At 42.9% G+C, this 16,947-nt stretch overlaps 1 protein-coding gene across 1 annotated transcript in view; it reads right to left on the reverse strand.

The window, feature by feature from the left end:
* LRP5 (LDL receptor related protein 5) overlaps nucleotides 1-16,947 on the reverse strand; it is a 150,760-nt gene that overhangs the window by 24,674 nt on the left and 109,139 nt on the right. Inside the window, exons 8-11 of the mRNA XM_074230900.1 lie at nucleotides 6,224-6,440; nucleotides 4,199-4,488; nucleotides 3,081-3,307; nucleotides 1,490-1,674 (exon numbers count right to left, since the gene is read on the reverse strand). Coding sequence (XP_074087001.1) covers nucleotides 1,490-1,674; nucleotides 3,081-3,307; nucleotides 4,199-4,488; nucleotides 6,224-6,440 — 919 coding nt within the window. The remainder of the gene's footprint in view (nucleotides 1-1,489; nucleotides 1,675-3,080; nucleotides 3,308-4,198; nucleotides 4,489-6,223; nucleotides 6,441-16,947) is intronic.

The raw sequence follows: 16,947 nt of genomic DNA on the forward strand, positions 1-16,947 counted from the left end.
TAAGATCTTGGAGGTCATTCTCCAGGGGTCAGGTCCAGGTCAACGGTCCAAAGGTCAGATCTCAGAGTTCATTCTTCAGAGATCAGATCTCGGGGGTCACTCTTGAGAGGTCAGATCTCAGAGGTCACTGCTCAGAGGTCAGGTAGGAGGTCACCATCCAGAGATCAGATCTCAGAGGTCACTTTCCAGAGATCAGATCTTGGGGGTACTCTCTAGAGGTCAGATCTCATAGGTCACTGTCCAGAGGTCAGATCTCAGAGATCACTCTCCAGAAGGACTCCCTTTTGCCAAAGCTGAACCCATTCTAAGCCTGAACCAGAAAAGACTAATGGATTTCCTCTCTGGCTGGAGTAGAAGACAGAGAGTTGAGGGTGGCTCTGGATTCGAGGGCTATCTCATAGACACACACAGGATCTCTGATCATGGACATTCCTCCAGCCTCTCAGGGATCCAAGTAATACCCTCAATGTTAGAGAAGGGCTGACCTGTACAAGTAAAGGGCTTTCCTCTCCCAGGAGTGCCCCATACTAAGGCAATCCTGGGCCTGGGAAGGGAGGAAGCACCGTCCTCAGCCATTCTCTGGCAGGAAAAAGGAGAGGACAACAGGATCTCCTTGCTGCTTGGGCTGCTCCCAGGGAATCTGGATCTCTTGGTCCTAGCGCAGAGAAATGGTTCTTAAAGTTGAGACAACAAGAAAAGAAGAGAGGCTTTCTCTGTTCCAATGCCAGCCTGTTACTTTTCTGGAGGAAGGCACGGGCAAGAATACCACCAAACCTGAAAGTCGTCTACTTCCTGTAAATTCCCTATGTCCACCTTAGGACTGCTCCGCTCTCCACTGTACCTAAAGCCTGAAGCAGGGGGCTCCGGAGGTTTCATCATTCAACAGGCATCCATATTGGAATGGGGTTTGGATCCAGCCCAGCTCCCAAGTAGCAGCGTCAAGAAATAGGGTGAGTGGGATCTACAGAGTCTGAATCTGTCCTCACCTTCCTGCTGAGCCCAGTTCACATGGTCCCTTTAACATGAGGTCTTTCCTGATCCCCACATTGCCCCTTCCCCCAATAATCAGTACCCTCTCTCTTGAAATTAAGATTGTAGAAGCAAGACTCTTAGAGTTGGTAGGGATGGGAAAGCCTAACCAATAAAAGAACAAATGGCTGAAAGAGGTCAAGATTTTCCCAAAATGAAGAGATTTGAACTCAGATCCCCCAATTCCATATCAGGGGCTCTTCTTACTATACACACTGCCCCAGAGTTTATGCCGATGTTTCTTTATTGGTTGGTACAATGGAAGCTCTTTGAGGACAGGGATATTAGGGCTTATTGGTATGTCACAAAGAGGCTGAAATGCAGAACATGCCCAATTAATGCTGGATGAACTGGATTGACCTAAGAGTTTGAGGAGGACATGCATGGTTATTTATCTCTGCCCTGCCCATGCTAGCCATGGACCACACCCTCTGCTATCAAGGAATGTCAACATTCATACCCAACATATTGGAAGACTCAATCATGTTGGTGTCCAGGTCGGTCCAGTAGAGCCTCTGGTCTGCATAGTCAATGGTCAGGTCATTGGCCCGCCCCACTTTGTCCACCAGAGTGATGCTGTTGGTTCCATCCATGTAGGCCCGGACGATCCTGGGCTTCCCGCCCCACTCTGTCCAGTAGAGGTACCTACAAGGCACCAGGAAGAACATCAATACCCTTGAAGGGGCATGAATGGTAAGAGAGGGAGAGGGAAAGTGAGGAAGTGCAGGAGGGGAGAGACAGAGAGAGGGGGAGAGAGAGAGAGACAGAAAGACAGAGAGGACAGAAAGGACAGGGACAAACAGAGACAGAGATGGATAGAGAGAGAGAGAGAGAGAGAGAGAGAGAGAGAGAGAGAGAGAGAGAGAGAGAGAGAGAGAGAGACTAGTTCCAGGCTTTTGAGAAGCCTTTGGGGACCAGGGAAGGAGGGGTATTTGGAAAACAATTTTTCAAGCTCTGGCTTGGAGACCCAGCTTAGGGAAACCTCTCCTTGGATATTCTTGTTGAAGAAGATTCCGCAGCCCATCCCTGGCCCTCACAACTTTTTCTTCCTTCCTGTTCTAATTGAGGTCCTTTTTGCTCTGTCCCTACTGGAAATAAGAGGCCCCTGAAAGCCCAGAGGGCTGTGCCTGGGTCTGGGAAACCCCAAGTTCCAATTGCGTAGGAAGCTTGGACTGGGGGCAGGAAGGCAGTGTTGGGGTCACCAGTATTAAATGCATTATAGACTTTTCTTAAAAAAGCTGTTTGGAACAGAGACACATGTTTGTATCCAATCTTCCTTTTCAATTCCTCTTTATATCAAGATATGTTTGCGTCTATTGCAATTTTCCAAGTTCTTACTATTAAACTGAAAAAAGCATTTTGAATAAGATTTATGTCACCTTACAAATACGGTTTCACTGGATCCTCAACACAAGCCTACGAAGAAGGTATTGTGAGTATAATTATCCCTGACTTACAGATGAATGCACTGAGGGTGAGAGCAGTAAGAAGGCTGGCCCTGCATCCCCCAGCTAGGAAGTGACCATGATGGGATTTCAGCCCAGGCTTCTCATGACTCCCAACCCTTCCCATCACCAGCCAAGCCTCAGGCAGGAAGGCCCTACTATGTGTCCAGCTCTGGGACAATCAGACACAGACATGGAGCGAGGCAGCCCTATCCTCAAGGTACTCACGTTCTCCTGGGAGAAGTGGCACAAAGATATACCAATAAGTACCTGACTGTGTTCTTCTCTTCTACAAGCCTTTCTAACACCACATCCACTGGTGGTTTCCAATCTCCAGCCTCCATGTTTTGATTCATTCCCTTTCTAGCCTACTCCTGGCCATATCCATCCCACTTGGCTCCAGATACACTTCCACTAGAAGGTCATCCCTGATTAATTGTGACTTGATGGATGGTACACATTCTAACCTATGGACAGCAAATGGCAGCCTCCCTCTAACCCGACAGAAAAGCCAGCATGACCCCCGGGTGACCAAGTAATCCTCACGTCTCTGCTCCATGGCCTCAGTGGTGACCACCTGGCTGGGCCTCTCCAGGCACTCCTTACCCTTTGGTGGGGTCCAGGGCCAGGGACCTGGGGTTGTCGAGATCCTTCCAGACAAGAACCTGGCGGTACTTCCCATCCAGGCGAGCCACCTCGATGCGGTTGGTGCCTGTGTCTGCCCAGTAAAGGTTTCTGCCCATCCAGTCCACAGCCATGCCCTCAGGATAATCCAGGCCAAACTCGATCACATGCTCCACAGAGCTCCCGTTCATATAGGCCCGACTGATAGTCTGCAAAGCCAGAGAGAGAAAATAGTGCTTTACTGAAAGTGGATGGAGGGATGGGGAATCACGAGATGAGAGAGGCTCAGAGAGAGAGGGGTGCCACCCTCAGATGCTGAGGCAATATCTTGGAATTCATTTTTACAGCCAAAATACAAAAGAAAAAGGTGATTTTTTTTGTCCTCTGAGAGATAGTTGAACTAGAGTCTCCTTCTCTGTGTCCTGGACCCCTTGGGCAGGACTTGGGGAGCCAAGGGAGCCTTCCCAGAATCACGTTGTGAAATGTGCAAAGCAAAATAACCAGACCTGCCAAGGAATCTGATCCTACTGAACTATGGCTATCAACTAAAATGAAGTGAATGGAGCCCAGATTAGAAGCCCCTGGTCACGCTCATGGACTCTGAGCCAGACATAATCAGACCCAAACCCCCCTCATTTTAAAGATGAGGAAACTCAAGCCCAGAGATGGGAAGGGAATTTTCTGAACCCTGAAGCAATTCTAAGATGGCATTTATAGCAGAATTTTTTAAACTGTGGTCCATGAACTATTTGTTTTTAATTTTAATCATTTTATCTCAATCTCCTTGGCTTCCCTTGTCACCCTCTGTAGTGTATTTAAGGCTTTTAAAAAGATGATTCTGAGAAATGGTCCCTGGGCCTCCCTAGACCTCTGCCTATGGGGTCCAGAACACAGAAATAGATGAAGCAGTTCATTGAAGTCTACCTGAATTTGGTGAAGTCACACAAGTGATTTCGAAGAGTTGGACCCCGATTTGGTCCCTACCTGTCCCTCCTATCCTAAACCTCATGGCCTCTTCCAGTTCCCATGAGTCCTTCCTCCCTCAGCCAAGACCAAAGGATGCCGCCCACAGGCCACAGGGGACTCATAAACAGTGATACCTTCAGACTAACATCTGTCCAGTAGATGTGATTGTTGGAGACATCGAAGTCCAGGGCAGAAGCCTCCTTGACGCCAGTCAGGGGGATCGCCACATCATTGTTGTTGGTCTCCAGGGAGATCCTATGGATGGCAGCACGGCTTGTGAAGACCAGAAAGGCTTCGGGGATGATGCAGGTCTGCAGATCAGTCAACAGCTCCAGTCCGATGGGGCAGCCACACTTGGTTGCGTGGGGAGTGAAGAAGCAAAGGTGGCTGCAGCCCCCATTCTTCTCCGCACAGGGGTTGGTGCCTAAAAACAAGAGGTCAGTCTCTAAGTCAAGGACCCCCAGCAAAGAACTACTGCCATAGGCTCAAGGATGTATGAGGATCATGAGAACTCAGGGTAACATGAGTGGATGGGAAGAAGTGTCTCTACCTGGGGGGCTGAATTCTGGGCCACCACCTCTGATCCCATGCAGTGTTCTAAAGCCCTTCCTAGCTCAGGGGTTCCAAAGTCCATTCCAGCTTAGACAATCTATGTTCTCAAATTTAAGTGTTCTATGTTCTACGTCCCAAAATCTGGCTCTGAGGTCCATCCCAGTTCAGATGTTCTATGAACTACATCCCAAAGTCCATTTCAATATAGATGTTTTAAGTACCAAGGTCTCTCAAATCAGGTGTCCTATGTTTCAAGGTTCTTCCTAGCTCTAACATTCTATGATTCTATCTTGGCTCAATCGTGTTCTCAAGTTCCCAAATACAAGTTTCAGAGGTTTGGATTTTGTTCTCTGCGGTTGACCAAAGACTCAATGATTTTGGTAAAACAGACAGCAGTAGGCTGACTTCCATGAGGGCAGTTGGCCATCACTCCTATGTTTGGATAAACCCAATGTCAAACCTAGACCTAGAACTGAAAAATCATGACTTCTTCCCATCATTCATGATAAGCCAGCCCTCTACAGGGTCTCAGGGAAGACAAATCCTCTCTAGATCCCATAACCTTTGACTATGAATATGGAGAAGTCTTACATCTATGAATGGAGGGAAGGGGCAGCTAGGTGATGTAGTGGGTAGAGCACTGGCCCTGGAATCAAGAAGATCTGAGGACAAATTTGGATTCAGATACTTAATAAATGTGTGACCCTGGGCAAGCCACGCAACCATAACTTATTCCCAAAATAAAGATAAAGAGAATTAATGCATGGATGAAAAAATGAACAAATCACTTTACATGTGGACGTGTCATTTCCAAAGAGAAGGTCTCATTTTAAACACAATTTTAATTTTGTTCATTTGACTGAATAGAGAATTAGCCTTGAAACTAGCAAGCCCTGGGTTCAGATCCCATCTCTGACTCATCCTGGCTGTGTAATTCAGCTCTCCCACCATAGTCTGGGTGACTCCTGTAGAGAAGGTGCCCACCTGCATTTAACAGAGGGAATTTCCTCACCCCATAGTCCCCTACGCCAGTAGGATCCCAGGTCTAGTCTTTAAAGCCATTATTTTATTTTTATATGAGTTTTAAGAGGGCAAGGGGAGTGGTTTTGCCTTTCTTTATATTCCTAGTTGTCAGCACAGGGTTTGCATACAGTAAGGGGTTAATAAATGCTTGTTGATGCCTGCAGGCAAAAGCCTCCTGGGCCAAGGAGTTAGGATCCCTTTGGGAAAAGTGAAGAATGCTGACCTTCAGGATTATTTTTCTGTTTAAAGTTGAATTTTCACATTTTGACTTTGTACAAGAAACCAAAGGGCAAAAATGTGCAACAAGATAACTCCATTTTCCCATGGTGTTCCAAAAGAAAATAGATGCCTGCCCACTAGCCAGAACCTGAGTTCAAAGTTTGTGATAAGGAAAAGCCTACTGCCTCCCCTTTCTTTTCCCATTCTCAAGGGCTTAAAGGGAAAGTTGAGGCCCCTGAAAGGAAAAGAGATGAGGTTTTGCTCCATCTCCCAAGTAGGGTTGCCCAGCCTATGGTTGAACTAGCCCATGACCAACCCCAGTCTCCATCCTCCTGCCTCTGCCTCCCATCATCTCTCTTTCTCACCGATGACCTTGGCCACATTCACGGCTTTCAAACCCATCAGATCAGGCAACTGGTCAATGATGATGTCACGGTTTGCCTTGACCTTGTGGACTCGTTCAATGCTACGCCTTTGCCAGTCCGTCCAATAGATGTAGTCACCCAACAAGGTGAAGCCAAATATATGGGGCAGCTTATCTTCCAGGAGGGTTCTTCTCTTTGTGCCATCAATGTTGATCACCTAGAAAAGAAGACAACAGAGAGAAAGTCATTTTAAGACAGTAGGTGTAATGGGAATCTCCTTGTGGGGCTTCCATTGACACCAAACAAGTTTCATTCATTATGCAAGTATGAAATGGCTACTGTGTCCTCAGTCTGTGTCCACCTCAGGACACACACAGACAAAGCTAAAGTCACTGTCTTCAAGATCTTCTTTTCTTTCTTTTTCTTTGTTTATGTTTTTTGCAAGGCAAAGGGGTTAAGTGGCTTGCCCAAGGCCACATAGCTAGGCAATTAAGTGTCTGAGGTCGGATTTGAACTCAGGTACTCCTGATTCCAGGGCCGGTGCTCTACCCACTGTACCACCCAGCCACCCCCAAGATCTTTTTTTAATTAGTTTTTTTTTTGAAGGCAATGGGGTTAAGTGGCTTGCCCAAGGCCACACGGCTAGGTAATTATTGTCTGAGGCCGGATTTGAACCCAGGTACTCCTGACTCCAGGGCCGGTGCTCTATCCACTGTGCCACCTAGCCACCCCCAAGGTCTTATTTTCTAATGGGGGAGGGGAGCAGAAGGAGTAGCATGCACACAGATAAATAAGTATAATGTATATGCAAAGAATTACTAATTTGAAGAGGAAGAGGGGAGAGGAATCAGGAAAGGTCTCTTGGAGAGCCCCTAAGCAGTAATTTGAAGGGAAATAGGCATTCTAGTACATGGAGGTAAGGAAGGCATCCATTGTGGATATGGGAGGCCACCTGTCTAAAGGGCTGGAATTTCTATAAAAATAGTATCATTTGAATGTAAATGGAGAGTACGTGAAGAGAATGATTGGAAATGAGATCTCAACAAGAAATGGGAGCCATATCATGGAGAGCCATAAATGCTAGGCTAGAGATTTCATATTTTATGCTAGAAGACAGAAGGTGGAAGCCATCCGAGGTCTTTGAGTATGTAGTGAGATTTGTGATTAAGGAAAAGCAAGCTGGCAGCAAGAAAAATATCTGGCATACTTGAAAGAAGAGATGCTTCATTGTACTCCACCATATTGTGTGATCCACTTCAATTCAGCTAATCACATATATTTATCCAATTATTTGCTTAGAGTATGTGAGAGGCAGTTGAAAGAAGCATTGGCTCTGAAGATGGAAGAGTTGAATTCAAATGCTGTCTTTATCTTTTACTACCCCTACCCTGGTCAAGTCATTTAACGTCTGTTAACTGTCCTCAGTTTCCCTATCTGTATAATAAAAAACTGTACTACATGGCCTTTCAGGTGACTATCAGACACTGCTTCTGGATCCTTTGCTTTGGGGAAAATGGCCACAAGGGGTCCTTTCCTGGATGCCCACTACTCTGGCTGTTGGTCGAGATGCCACCAGTAGATATGCACCAATGCAACCTGGGTCTCTGGAGACTTAATGACTAAAACTTTTTGATGAAGAGTCAAGTAGAGATAAAAAAAAAAAAACCCTACGCAGAGGATAAAAATACAAACATCAAAACCCCATTTAATGAACTGGTTGAAGCAGAATGAGAGATAAGGTGTGAGTTTGTTTGGAGATGAGCACAAATGTTCTCAGCAAGGACACTTGAGCTCCCGGGCTCTTTGAACAAATGAGATGAAAGCCGTGCGGCGCCGCCAATCTCAAACAGCTGGATCGTATTTCAGGCTCATTTGAAAAGAAACAAATAATCCATGGGGAGCATGAGACTTTGGACACCAGAATAACAAAAATAAGGATGGCGCCTCTGTCCTCAGTAACCAATACAACACTCCATTTCTGAGTCCTCTGGGGAAATTGCACCAAACCATGGGGGGCAGCAAACAGCTGGCCTGGACCTTCAGGGTGAGTCCTTGGTTGGGTGGTCATGAAGGTCATGTTCTCATGAACAGGGAGAAGGAAACAGCCTGGGGGATCAGAATGATGCACTTCATAGCAATGAGCCTCAGTTTCCTCCTCTGTAAAAGGAGGACAATAATCTTTTTATACTCCCTGGCCTCTTGGAGTAAGTAAATGCAAGAAGTCCTCTAGAACACTTTGGAAGGTCAGCCAGAATTAGCATTATTATGTAAGCATAAGATAATTGCCCCAGTAGATAAATGATCAAAGGATAGGAACAGGCTACTTTCAAAAGAAGAAATGCAACCTATAAACAACCATATGAAAGATGGCTCCAAGTATTAATAACAAGACAATTGTAATTTAGAACAATTCTAGGGTTTTCACATCACATCAATCAGATTGGCAAAGATACAGAAAAAACACAACAAATGATGAAAGAGCTTTGAAAAGGGAGGCTTGGCCCCACAGCTAGAGCAATGTACTAAAAAAAAACCCCAAGGAACTAAATGAGAAAAGTCATTAAAATGTATATCTCCTCTGACGTAGCAACGTAATTGCTGTGCATATACCCTTAAAGGAGGTTAAAAATATTGATCCCTGTACATTACAAAATATTGAACATGGAACTTTTCATAGTTTTGAGGAACTGGAAGCAAAATGGTGTTCACTGATTAGAAAATTGTTAGATAAATTGCAGTATATGACTATAATGCAATACTGTTTCACCACCAGAAATTATGTATATGAAGGATTCAGATAAACGTGGGGAGATTTCTTGAACTGATGAGAGTAAAATGAGCAAAGCCAAGAGAGCAACTTAGATAAAGGTCAAAATACTATCCAGAAAAACCAGGATGACTGACAGCAGAATTCAAATCAAGGCTGAGTCTAACTGTGTCTGGGTAACTGATGGCGAAGCATACGTTTTTTTTCTTAGTAAAGTACAAGAATATTGGAGCAGGATGGGACCCAACATATTGATTTATTTTGTTTACCCAAACCTTATTACAAAGGAAGGTTCCCTGGTGGGAGAGGGGGGGAGGATCAATGGGAAGCAAGAGTGATGTTAAAAAAAAAAAAAGCAAAACTTCATCATTTGAACAAAAATATTCATAGCAGCCCTGTTTGTGGTGGCAAAGAATTGGAAATTAAGTGAATGTCCATCAATTGGGGAATGGATTAACAAACTGTGGTATATGTATGTCATGGAACACTATTGTTCTATTAGAAACCAGGAGGGACGGGAATTCAGGGAAGCCTGGAGGGATTTGCATGGACTGATGCTGAGTGAGATGAGCAGAACCAGAAGAACACTGTTCACCCCAACAGCAACATGGGGGTGATGGTCAACCTTGATGGACTTGCTCATTCCATCAGTGCAACAATCAGGCACAATTTTGGGGTATCTACAATGGAGAATACCATCTGTATCCAGAGAAAGAATTGTGGAGTTTGAATAAAGACCAAAGACTATTACCTTTAATTTAAAAAAAAAAGTTATCTCATTATGTAATTTTACAGTCTCTTATACTTTATTTTTCTTCCTAAAGGATCTGATTTCTCTCTCATCACATTCATCTTAGATCAAGTTATACCATGGAATCAAGGTAAAAACTAGCAGACTGATTTCTGTGGGGGGCTGGAGGAGGGAAGCAAGATTGGGGGGAAATTATAAAATTCAAAATAAATAAAATCTTTCTTTTATAAACAAAAAAACTTCAGTAAAATATGTACACACACACACACACACACACAGCATGGCAGAAGAGAGAACTGGCCTTAGAACCAGGAAGACCTAGGTTCAAGTAATACCTATGGTAAACACTGGCTATGTGACCCTGAACACTTAATCTCCTAGGAGCCCAAATATTTTTCAAAGAATACTCTATTAATCGATGTTGATGTCGGGAATCTATCACATCAGCAAAATCACATAAAAAATAACAAAACAAATGGTGGGTACAAACAACAGAGAGAGAGAGAGAGAGAGAGAGAGAGAGAGAGAGAGAGAGATCAATTGACCTAGATATTGATGATATTTGTTCTTTGTTCCCAAAGAAGATCATAATACCAGGGAGGTCAAGGACATGGAGGAAAGGAATCATTGTGGCCCCCTGAAGCCATGACAAGCAAGTAAATTGGATTTGAGTGAGGGGCTGCTGTACTAAGTCACCAGTCTCACTTTTTCCTCCAGAGCCATCTGGTCCAGTAGCCAGATATGAATCGGGATGACTGGAGATGACCCTGGATGCAAGACAATCAAAATTAAGTGACCTGTCCAAAGTCACACAGCTAGTAAGTGTCATGTGTCTCAGGCCAGACATGAACTCGGATCCTCCTGACTCCAGGGCAGGTGCTCTATACACTACACTTTTTGCATCTAACTGCATAGCTAGATAGCTGATGGATAGATAGATAGATGATAGATAAATGGTAGATAGATAGATAGATAGATAGATAGATAGATAGATAGATAGACAGACAAATATAAAAAAGTTATTGGTCACTAGGGAAATCGAAAAAGGCTTCATGGAGGAATTAGCAAGTCACAGAGTCACAGACTTGGAACCAGAAGGAATCTTAGAACCTATCAAAGTTCCCTCACTATTATACACACATATTTTGTAGATGAGGAAACTTGAGAGGTTATGTGACTTGTCTGGAGTCACAGATATCTCTTTTTTTAATTATATTTTTTATTTATTTCATTAAATATTTCCAATTTACATTAAACATTTTTAACATTCATTTTTAAAAACTGATTTTCAAATTCTCTCTCCTTCCTGACCTACCCCCACCCATTGAGAAGGGAAGCAATGTGATATCAATTATACATGTGAAGTCATGCACAACATATTTCCATATTAGTCGTGTTGCAAGCACAGATGTACACACAAAAGCAAAAAAATAAGCAAAGTGAAAAAAATCTGCTTCAGTCTGTTCCCAAAGTTTATCAGTTCTCTCTCTGGAGGTGGAGAGCATTTTCCAAGGTCACAGATCTCTGAGGTGTCTGGGGGAGAATTTGAAACCCAGTCCTCCTGACTCTAAACCAATTGCCCTCTCCCACACCAAGAAATCTTTTCATATGAACTGGGTCTTTAGAGATGAAGAGGATTTTACTGAATGGTAAAGCAGGAAGGGACATCATTCCAGGTAAGATGCCCACTAAGATGACTTCAGTCCTCTGTTGTCTTTCTAAACCCTTTGGCTTACAAAAAGTTACAATAGGGCCTCCATCCCTGACTTTGCTGTTATCTCCTTATGCCTAGGGCCATCTAAATTGTGCTTAATGAGCCCCAGTTGGGATTATAGGAACTGAATTGCAAGCAGCAGGGACTTCTAAGTTTCTGTATTGTGCTTCTCGATTCTGGTTTGAAAGTTGCCCTAATGAGACATGGAGGTTGAGAGCCACCAGAGGCCTCGCAGGTGTCATCTCTGCCCCACCACATCAACATCGAACAAAAGAATTTGGGAACCATCAAGGCATTCTATTAGAGAGGTTATCATAAAGCTTGGAACTGGAGGGGACTTAAGAGATCATTGAGTCCAAGCCCCTCATTTAACAGATGAAGAAACTGAATCCTAAAAAAGGAAGATTTTCCTGAGGAAGTCCACAAACAGCTGAGATTTGGACTTTCCACAGTCAGAAGTTGCAGCTGCAAAACCAAACCAAAGATGCCCCAAGCATCCATTGTCTTTAGGACCAAAGACACTTCTCCCTTTAAATGCCAACCCCAGGAGGAGTCCAAATTGTTATAAGGAGAATACATAACAAAACTCACCAAAGGACACCAAGATCCTTCTACCTCCTGCATCAATTTGAAAACAACCCTCCTGATCTCTGGCCATAGCCATTACTGGAACTGATTAGCAGCATGTTGGCTGGAAGGCTTGGAAAGAATCAGGAATGCAAAGGAAGGCTCTGGGCCGGTCCATTGCATGAGAAAACAAATGAGCCTCCAACAGCCCTTCTGTGAAACATCTCAGTCCACCTTGACAACATCCAACACATCTGGCAAAAATAAAATTTTTTGAAACAAGACTTCCCCATAGCTTACTTGTGACGTGGGACGTCTGTCTGGAATATATGTGACTTCAATCACTCAGCTCTGGCCTAAACATTTTCATGGGGGTTTTGAGCTTTCTGGCCACTGGAATCAGTAAGTTCACCCCCTGGCCTGACTTTTGAAGGAGCTTTGTTTCTTGAATCATATATCCCAAAAAAGCTCTAAATAGATAAGCAGCCTCAACTGAAGTCATTAAGTCATTAAAAAAAAAACCCTAGTTCAATACAAAAAAAAAAAAACTTTAAGATCTGATGTTGGGAGAAAATTCACAATGAGAGAGAGAGAGAGAGAGAGAGAGAGAGAGAGAGAGAGAGAGAGAGAGAGAGAGAGAAGAAGAAGAAGGAGGAGGAGGAGGAGGAGGAGGAGAGAAATTTTCTTGTAAACAAAATCAATGGAACTGCAATAAAAAGAAAAACTGTTGATTAAGAAAAACTACACCATGTAATTTGGTAAGGTTTGTTTGTCAGGTAAGAAACCCAGGGAGCTGATACAAATATATAAAGATAAATGAAGTGTTTAGCATAATAAGATTCTCAAAACTTTCATCTTAGTAAAAGATTGATATCTTTAGGGTTTTTTTTTTTTTGCAAGGCAAACGGGGTTAAGTGCCTTGCCCAAGGCCACACAGCTAGGTCATTAGTAAGTGTCTGAGACCAGATTTGAACCCAGGTACTCCTGACTCCAGGGCCGGTGCTTTATCCAGTGCACCACCTAGCTGCCCCAGATTGCTATCTTTAAGGATCAGATTCTTTTTTTTTTAGATTTTTCCAGATTGATATCTTTAAACAGAACTCTTCCTATCAATCACCTAGCCAACCTAGTGAGAAATAAAGACTCCTATATATCTCCCTATGTTAAGTACAAACTCAGGAGGACAGTGAGCTGGATGCTGGGAGCACTTTCAGCAACTCCATATTCTGCAGTTTTCAAAGTTAGGCCACAAAGGAAGTTAATAAGACCACAAAGGGGGTTAATGATCTTCCCTGATCTCTGTTTCTGTATAAAACTCAAACTCTTTCCCAGTTAAGGGTTTAAAAATGGGTTGGACTAAAGGCCCTTGGGACGACCCTTTCAGTTCAAGATTCTTTTATCCCTGGGACCAAAGATGGGGCTCCACTAAACGAATTAAGTTTAAAGGGTGGAGAAGCACCAGTTCATTTGAGAGAAGCCAATGCTACAAGCCATTTTCTTAATGGCCTCCACCTTAAGGTTTCAAGGTAAGAACTTAGAGAATCAAATTTTAAATTGTCTAACCTATATTTTCTGCCATTTTATTTTAATTCTGTATTTTTAAGATTTTACAGTTCAAGGATTCACAGAAGCTTATCTTCTTATTCAGGGTAACTTTTTTTTACTGCTTGAAAGGTTAGTAGTTTGAAAACCAAAGATTAGAGAGTCATAAATTCCTGGTCTTTGTTTTCAAGGTGACCTAAGCATAAGAACAAGTAATAGCAAATATTGAACCAATAAGACTTTAATGATTTAGTCAACAGCACTGAAAAAAGTCCAGATCTTAAGAATTCCCCTTTCACTCTGTTGGCTAAGACTTGCCTTAGTTTTACCTCTCTCATACATTTTTGCTCAGCCTTAATCTATATAAGTGTTTACTAGATTTGGTTTTTTTTTTTAATCCTTTATCATGGAATATGCAAAAATGAATAAGCTCAAGGAACTTTGCTCAAGGGGGTTCTTGTGCTCACAGATGCTTCCACCCTTCTCTGCCAGGTGAAATTCTCTCCACATCCTTGCCTTCCAAGACTATCTTCTTTTTTTTTGCAATGTATGTATCCTATGAGTGTCTATTTATATCCATGTTGCCCTTCCCATTTGACTGTGAGCTCCTTGAGGGTAAGGACTTTATTTTTGTATTTCTTTGTATCCCCCAAAGCTTAGCAGAGGGACTGAAGGTGGCAGCTCCCTTTCCCATCTAATACTTTTGTTTGCATCTCTTCATCAAATACCCAAGGTTATATTTGGCTGGGTACTGGTTTCCGTTCTACAAGGGAACATTTATGTTTAGTCTGGTGCTTTTAGAAGGGATTCATATTTTAAATATGGGTTGGACTAAAGGCCCTGGGAGGACCCTTTCAGTTAAAAGGTTCAAGATTCTTCTATCCCTGGGACCAAAGATGGGGCTCCACTAAACGCACTGAGTTTAAAGGGTTGAGAAGCACCAGTTCAGTTGAGAGAAGCCAATATCTGTGCGCCATCTCAGATTCCAACACGGGAAAAAAAAGCCACTCATTCGGCACCTGTTAGGTCTAGTACAATGAAAGCTGAGACAAAGACCCATGTCGTGAATTCCAATATTCTTCTGGTGACGTCGGAAGTCTGGCAGGCATGGAATACAACAGTTGCTGAAGGACCGAATTGGACTATCACCCAAGGGACAATGGAGGAGACACAGGGTAGGCACAGCAGCCGCCTCATATGATAACAAGCAATGACAAAGGAGAACACTAGAGGAAAGATGGGATAGTCGTATGGCTGACATGAGGGGTAACCACTAGACAATCCAGTGCCTTCATGGGCATCCTTGAAATGTTAAGAGAAACCAAGGAAGGCCTCTAGCATACTGGGCAAGCTATCCACAAAAAGCCAGTCAGGAGATAAAGAGGAGATCGGTTCTGTGGGTTATGAACTGCACTATTAAGGGGATAGCCACAACAAGGAGACCTCAAGTCCTTAGGTATAGTGGAATATAATGGTCATGGGACCAGTAGGCTCCAAATCACCAAATAATTAACTTCCTAGAAAGTTACCCCCCAAGTCCAACTTTTATTGTATTTATAATTTGTATTTACTAAATGAATTGTAGTCTTTTCAGAAGGAAAGAACATGAATCTTCAAATATAATGATACCAAAAAAAAGGAGCCAATACTATAAAAGTCAATTTTTTTTCTTTTGGGAGGGGAGGGCAGAATCATCTCAAAGCTCAGAAACAGAGGTGGCTATGTGGTGCAGTGGAAAGAGCAACAGCCCTGGAGTTAGGAGTCCCTGAGTTCAAATCCAGCCTCAGACACTTAATAATTACCTAGCTGTGTGATCTTGGGCAAGTCACTTACCCCATTGCCTTGCAAAAAAACCCCTAAAAAACCCTCAAAAACATTGAACATTTAATTAAAAAGAATGCAATGGGGTTGCTACTATATTCTATACTTTAAAGAAATCAAAAAATTTGAAACTGAGGCACTATCCATCCACTAAGAAATGGTTGAACAAGTTGTGGTATAAGGTGATGCAATAATATTATACTTTAAGAAAGTGTGAAGTGGATGGTTTCAGAGAGCCCTGGGAAGACATGTATAAGCTGATGCAGAAGGGAGTGAGTAGATCCAGCAAAACACTTAATAATGACATTGTAAAATTAAACAATTTAGAAAGACTTAAAGAATTCTGATCAATGAAATAACGAACCATGATTCCAAAGGATTATAATAGAAGATACAGAAAAAGACACATTTTTGACACAGCCAATCAAAATGATATTATATTTAACCTGCCATATTCGTTACAAAGTTTTTCTTTTTTTCAGAGGGAAGGGGAGAAAGTGAGGGAGAGAAATAAATGTTTAAGGATTGAAAAAAATGAAAATTAAATTAAAAATGCAATGGGGATAAAGACACTCCTTGTACAATATTTCATGTCTAGACAAGCTCATCTCTCTTGAGCAGTCAAGATCCTATTTTCTCTTCAAATGGAAATTTTTATTTCTACAGATTTGTTAGGTTTTGGTCTTTGCCTTCCTCTGATTGTGAGTGTCATATCATGGGAACACCAATATATTTTTATCCACCATAATCCGTTAATTCATCTCAGGTCACTTACTCACACTCACCACCAAGGCTGTAGTTCCCCAGTTGTGTTATATTATCTGAAAGGGGATCCCTGTGACGACAGGTTGTCCATCAATGGAGATCAGCTGCTGGAGGTTGGACCCAGCCCACAAATGTTTTGGCCAACATTCCTGGCAGGGGGATGGGGGGTGGCTTAAGGGACCCATGGGGACTTCCAAGAGGAGATCAGAGGGGAGACTCTTCCTTTCCACTACTTCATTCCAACATTCACTACTAGAAGAATTGGGTCCTTTTCTAAATAGCATCCTTTCAGACCTAACACTCAAAAGAGCTACCATGGTAGTTGAAGAGAAAGACTTAAGTCCAAACCTTCTAAGGATGAAAAATGAATGGACCTTGACCAGAGCATGGAATCAACCCATTTTCTTCATTGAAATCACATGGTTTTGGATGAAACTTCCAAAATGGCAGAGGTGGGGGAAGAGAGGGAATTTGTCTAGTCCCTACTAAGCATCAGACACTCTGCTAAAGGGCTTTGGGTAAATATTTTCTCATTTGACTCTCACGACAATCTGGCCAGGTAGCTACCTTTATTATTCTCATTTTAAATAGAAAGTAAGTGGTTTTACCAAGGATACATAGCTGGTAAATGCCAGAGGCTGGATTTGAACTCAGGTCCTGCTGATTCCGGGGACAGTTCTCTATCCACTGTGCCACCTGCTGCCCAGGAAGCTGCCCACCTCCTCCAAGGCACCTTCTCTAAGCCCCACCTGCAATGACTTGGTTTTGAAATTGTTCCCTATATAAAACATTGTCCC

Source organism: Macrotis lagotis, chromosome 3, assembly GCF_037893015.1.
Source record: "Macrotis lagotis isolate mMagLag1 chromosome 3, bilby.v1.9.chrom.fasta, whole genome shotgun sequence".
Taxonomy (NCBI): Eukaryota; Metazoa; Chordata; class Mammalia; order Peramelemorphia; family Peramelidae; genus Macrotis; species Macrotis lagotis.